The sequence below is a fragment of the Sprattus sprattus genome (genome assembly GCF_963457725.1).
Source record: "Sprattus sprattus genome assembly, chromosome: 15".
In the NCBI taxonomy this organism is placed as follows: domain Eukaryota; kingdom Metazoa; phylum Chordata; class Actinopteri; order Clupeiformes; family Clupeidae; genus Sprattus; species Sprattus sprattus.
The window spans coordinates 3,042,542-3,048,082 of record NC_137913.1 but is presented as its reverse complement, the minus strand read 5'-3'; the positions used below and the strand labels follow the sequence as shown (position 1 = coordinate 3,048,082).

Below are 5,541 nucleotides of genomic sequence, written 5' to 3'. Positions count from 1 at the left end.
TTAGAAGGAAGGGCGGGGGGTAGAAGGAAGGGTGGGGTGCCTTCAGCTCCACTCCCCCTCTGAGGGACGGGAGAAAGGCGATTTTACTTGTAAGTTGTAAATGTGAAATCTTACCACTAGGAAGGCACACACCGGCCTCACCAAACAAGCATCTTCACACCAGCATCACCAAACAAGGGGTTATAAAGATGAGCGCCCCCTCTTGATACTGGAGGACTTGTGTCCTCTGTCCCTGGCCCCATTCTACGTGTGTGTGTGTGTTTGTGTGTGAGTGTGTGTGTGTTTGTGTGTGAGTGTGTGTGTGTGAGTGTGTGTGTGTGTGTAGGTGTGTGTGTGTGTGTGTACCGCGTGGACATTCGTGCTGAAGGTTGGACGAGGAAGTATGAAGTAACATCACGTAAGTAACCCTAGAAACCCGTCCCAAAGTCCCATCACCTTAAAAATCAATAAATAAATTGCAATTCTTCACACCTTAGCTTTGGTTAACATTTACACACTCTTTACAGTATCTACATAATGGTGCTTTTCAGAATATGTGTGTGTGTGTGTGTGTGTGTGTGTGTGTGTGTGTGTGTGTGTGTGTGTGTGTGTGTGTGTGTGTGTGTGTGTGTGTGTGTGTGTTTGTGTGTGTGTGTGTGTGTGTGTTCAGAATATGCATACGCTTAGATTTCACCTAGACACAAAGTTATGAATCTTAGTGGACCACACAGGGCGTAAAACACACACCTTAAAAATGTCCAAATTCATAACAGAACTGTTGCATTTTGAGTGAGCTCACACTACCAGCAGTGACACTAGGCAATACTGTCCAGGCACAACTGAACCTTAATAAGACTAGAAATAACGATTAAAAAAGAAAATTATACAAGGCATAATATCAATACAGCAATTTCAAAAGGCTCGCCAAAGAATCCTAACATGGGTAAAACGCTTGCACTTGTTCATAACTATATACTACAGGTTTCAGCACGCGCTAATAGCTTTGGCAAATCAGACCCACCGTGTGGTTCCACTGCTGACAGCGTAAGGATATCATCCTGCAATGCCGTCGCGGACCACTAGGGGGCCGCGGACCCCTGGTTGAAAACCCCTGATCTAGACCTCACCAACAAGCAAACCTACAGAGCCCAGAAGACAGTTCAAGTTGTAAGTCATAGAAGGCGTGGATGGGATGGGATTGCATCTCAGGCCCAGGACAGTACAGTATGGCCTCCTGGTCTTCTACCCTACGTGTAAAGATCTCTACAGTAATATGTACACACAACTGTCAGAAATACACACACCCCTTAATAGTGGTCTACAGACTGCAGGTCTTCACTTGGGCCTTGCTAAATGGTGGTCTACAGACTGCAGTGCTTCACTTAGGCCTTGCTAAATAGTGGTCTACAGACTGCAGTTCTTCACTTGGGCCTTGCTAAATAGTGGTCTACAGACTGCAGGTCTTCACTTGGGCCTTGCTAAATAGTGGTCTACAGACTGCAGGTCTTCACTTGGGCCTTGCTAAATAGTGGTCTACAGACTGCAGGTCTTCACTTGGGCCTTGCTAAATAGTGGTCAACAGACTGCAGGTCTTCACTTGGGCCTTGCTAAATAGTGGTCTACAGACTGCAGTGCTTCAGTCAGGCCTTGCTAAATAGTGGTCTAGAGACTGGAGTTCTTCACTCGGCTGGCCGGAATGGGCATGGCTAAGTTGAGGGGACCTTCTGGTCAATAACCTACCATGCTGCATATGCACAGACATTTTCACCCTGGAAAACACTTTACAAACAGGCACTCACTCGTGCGCAGAAATCTTAGAAACAAGAAACACACACACACACACACACACTCATGATCCACAGGAGTGTGCACGTGCAGACACACATGTGCACAAAGCATAGAAACTGGAAATAAAATGCTATTCTGTGAACTTGTGCAACAGACATGAACAGGCGCTCAGCCATGTTCCCATGTCTAATAGTCTGTAACTTTGTGCTGGAAGGACCATATTCCCATCTCAGACTCCCATGTTCCCATGTCTAGTAGTCTGAACTGTGTGCTTGAAGGAGCATATTCCCATCTCAGACTCCCATGTTCCCATGTCTAGTAGTCTGAACTGTGTGCTGGAAGGACCATATTCCCATGTCTGTCACTGTGTATTTTGCTGAGATTTTCCCATCTCATATCCGGAGGTCCTCCGGGAGTCCACACTGCTCTGTGCGTGCCGACTGACATGTGTAACGTGATTTCGCTGACCTCCTCACAAAAGAAGGGTTGAAGGCATTTAGCAATTTACCTTCACGAGTGGAGCAGTCACACGCGTCTGATGTGTGTGTGTGTGTGTGTGTGTGTGTGTGTGTGTGTGTGTGTGTGTGTGTGGAGCAGTCACACACGTCTGATGTGTGTGTGTGTGTGTGTGTGTGTGTGTGTGTGTGTGTGTGTGTGTGTGTGTGTGTGTGTGTGTGTGTGTGTGTGTGTGTGGAGCAGTCACACGCGTCTGATTTCACTAAGTGCCACTAATGAGATGTAATTCAGACGTGCTTTCTCCCGTGACCTGGCGGTCTGGGACGTCCCGTGAGTTTTGTGCTGGAGCCACTTGAGCTCGTCTCGTGAGACAGCGAGACATGAGCGTCTCGTGAGACAGCGAGACATGGACTCCGGGGTTGTGATGGTGGATGGAGGGAACAGCTGTCTGGAGAGGTTGTTGCAGTAGCACAGACTGTCCTCCGGGGGTGTGGTGGTGGATGGAGGGAACAGCTGTCTGGAGAGGTTGTTGCAGTAGCACAGACTGTCCTCCGGGGGTGTGGTGGTGGATGGAGGGAACAGCTGTCTGGAGAGGTTGTTGCAGTAGCACAGACTGTCCTCCGGAGGTGTGATGGTGGATGGAGGGAACAGCTGTCTGGAGAGGTTGTTGCAGTAGCACAGACTGTCCTCCGGGGGTGTGGTGGTGGATGGAGGGAACAGCTGTCTGGAGAGGTTGTTGCAGTAGCACAGACTGTCCTCCGGGGGTGTGGTGGTGGATGGAGGGAACAGCTGTCTGGAGAGGTTGTTGCAGTAGCACAGACTGTCCTCCGGGGGTGTGGTGGTGGATGGAGGGAACAGCTGTCTGGAGAGGTTGTTGCAGTAGCACAGACTGTCCTCCGGGGGTGTGATGGTGGATGGAGGGAACAGCTGTCTGGAGAGGTTGTTGCAGTAGCACAGACTGCCCTCCGGGGGTGTGGTGGTGGATGGAGGGAACAGCTGTCTGGAGAGGTTGTTGCAGCAGCACAGACTGTCCTCCGGGGGTGTGATGGTGGATGGAGGGAACAGCTGTCTGGAGAGGTTGTTGCAGTAGCACAGACTGTCCTCCGGGGGTGTGATGGTGGATGGAGGGAATAGCTGTCTGGAGAGGTTGTTGCAGTAGCACAGACTGTCCTCCGGGGGTGTGATGGTGGATGGAGGGAATAGCTGTCTGGAGAGGTTGTTGCAGTAGCACAGACTGTCCTCCGGGGGTGTGATGGTGGATGGAGGGAACAGCTGTCTAGAGAGGTTGCAGTAGCACAGACAGTCCCATGATCAATCATTCCCTCAATTTCCTGTTCCTCTCTCTCCCTCACTTGCTCTCCAGACTTCCTTTCATTGCATATTTTCTCTCCCTCTCTGTCCCTTCCCTCTCTCCCTCCATTTCTCTCTTTTTTCCTTTCCTCCCTCTCTCTCCCTCTCTCCCTCTCTTTCTCTCTCCCTCTCTCTCACTCTCTTTTCCTTCCCTCTCTCTCTCTCTCTCTCTCCCTCTCTCTCTCCCTCTCCCTCTCTCTCTCTCACTCTCCCTCACTCTCTCCCTCCCTCTCTTTCTCTCTCTCTCTCTCTCTCTCTCTCCCTCTCTCTCTCCCTCTCCCTCTCTCTCTCTCACTCTCCCTCACTCTCTCCTTCCCTCTCTTTCTCTCTCCCTCTCTCTCTCTCTTTTCCTTCCCTCTCTCCCTCTCTCACTCTCTTTTCCTTCCCTCTCTTTCTCTCTCCCTCTCTCTCACTCTCTTTTCCTTCCCTCTCTCTCTCTCTCTCTCTCACTCTCCCTCCCTCTCTCCCTCCCTCTCTCCCTCTCTCCCTCTCACTCTTCTACGCTCCCGCTAGTTCTTCGGGTGGAAGGCAGCGGGGTCCAGCTTGTCGTGCTTGGCGCTGCCCCCACCACCACCACCACCACCACCACCCCGCCCCCAGCACCCCGCGGCCAGACTCAGGCTGCGCTGGGCCTGTGCCCGCTCCGCCCGCTCGTGGTGGTGCCCGTCCGACTGACTCTTGGTGCGCTCCGGCCGCCCGTGGCCCTGGGAGGTGGCGCTGGCGCTGGCGTTGGCACCGGGGGTGGCACCGGGCCCTGGGGTGGCGCTGGGGCCGGGCTGGGAGGAGATGGTACGCAGCAGGTGGTTGCTCTTGCGCAGGAACTCGCCGCTGGTGCCCAACCCGAAGCTGGGTTTGCGCAGCACCATGCGGGAGCTGCTGGACTTGGCGGGCCGGGCACGCTGCGTGTTCTCCAGCAGAGACAGGTGGGCCGCGTAGCCGTCCGAGATGAACTGAGAGAGACGGAGAGGAAGAAGAAGAAAGGAAAAAAAGGATGAGAGGGAGAAATAGAGGGAGCTTTTAGGATTAGGCCTTTTATGCTGAAAACAATGCACTCAATGCTAATCCCAATGCTAATCCCAATGCACTCAATGCTAATCCCAATGCTAATCCCAATACTAATCCCAATGCTAATCCCAATACTTATCCCAATGCTAATCCCAATGCTAATCCCAATACTTATCCCAATGCTAATCCCAATGCTAATCCCAATGCTAATCCCAATACTTATCCCAATGCTAATCCCAATACTTATCCCAATGCTAATCCCAATGCTAATCCCAATACTTATCCCAATGCTAATCCCAATACTTATCCCATTGCTAATCCCAATGCTTATCCCAATGCTAATCCCAATGCTAATCTCAATACTAATCCCAATGCACTCAATGCTAATCCCAATGCTAATCCCCATGCTAATCCCAATGCTAATCCCAATGCACTCAATGCTGTTCCTAATGCTAATTGGTATGAGTTGGTTTCTTCAGAGTGTGTCACCTAAATGCCAATCCTAATTGATATGAGTTTGAAAGTTTGAAAACTCTTAAAATTCTGTCTTACTACCTTCCCTCTCTTAAACAAGGAAGGACTCTTCCGAGTTTGTAAGATACCTTAAAATCGCAGCATAACGGTAATTTTTCAAGGTACCATCGGTGCAGCCTTGATGCGTCCTATTACCCATAAAGCTGTGCGCCAAGTCCCTCCGGCAACTGCAAATTGTAAACAAAGATGGCGGACCAATTTCCGATGAAGGTTGTGTTACTTAGTAAAATACACTGCACTATCCGATAACACCATTATTGTAACCAGCAATAATGGTTGATGTGATTTGCGAGTCGTCAGTCAGCTAACTTTCTAACATTAACACGTTAGCCTACGTCAGATAGCTTAACGTTCTTTCAGCTTACCAACGTCACATGTTGTCATACACGCTATCTTAAAAGAATGTTCGAAAACAACAGTTTTTTAAGA

At 50.2% G+C, this 5,541-nt stretch overlaps 1 protein-coding gene across 1 annotated transcript in view; it reads right to left on the bottom strand.

The window, feature by feature from the left end:
- Positions 1-4,082: 4,082 nt before the first annotated feature.
- The window catches only part of LOC308375730 (membrane-associated phosphatidylinositol transfer protein 2-like), a gene marked incomplete at both ends in the record, with an annotated part of 62,490 nt that continues 61,031 nt past the window's right edge, over positions 4,083-5,541 (bottom strand). The window contains 1 exon segment of the mRNA XM_080851909.1: positions 4,083-4,523. Coding sequence (XP_080708035.1) covers positions 4,083-4,523 — 441 coding nt within the window.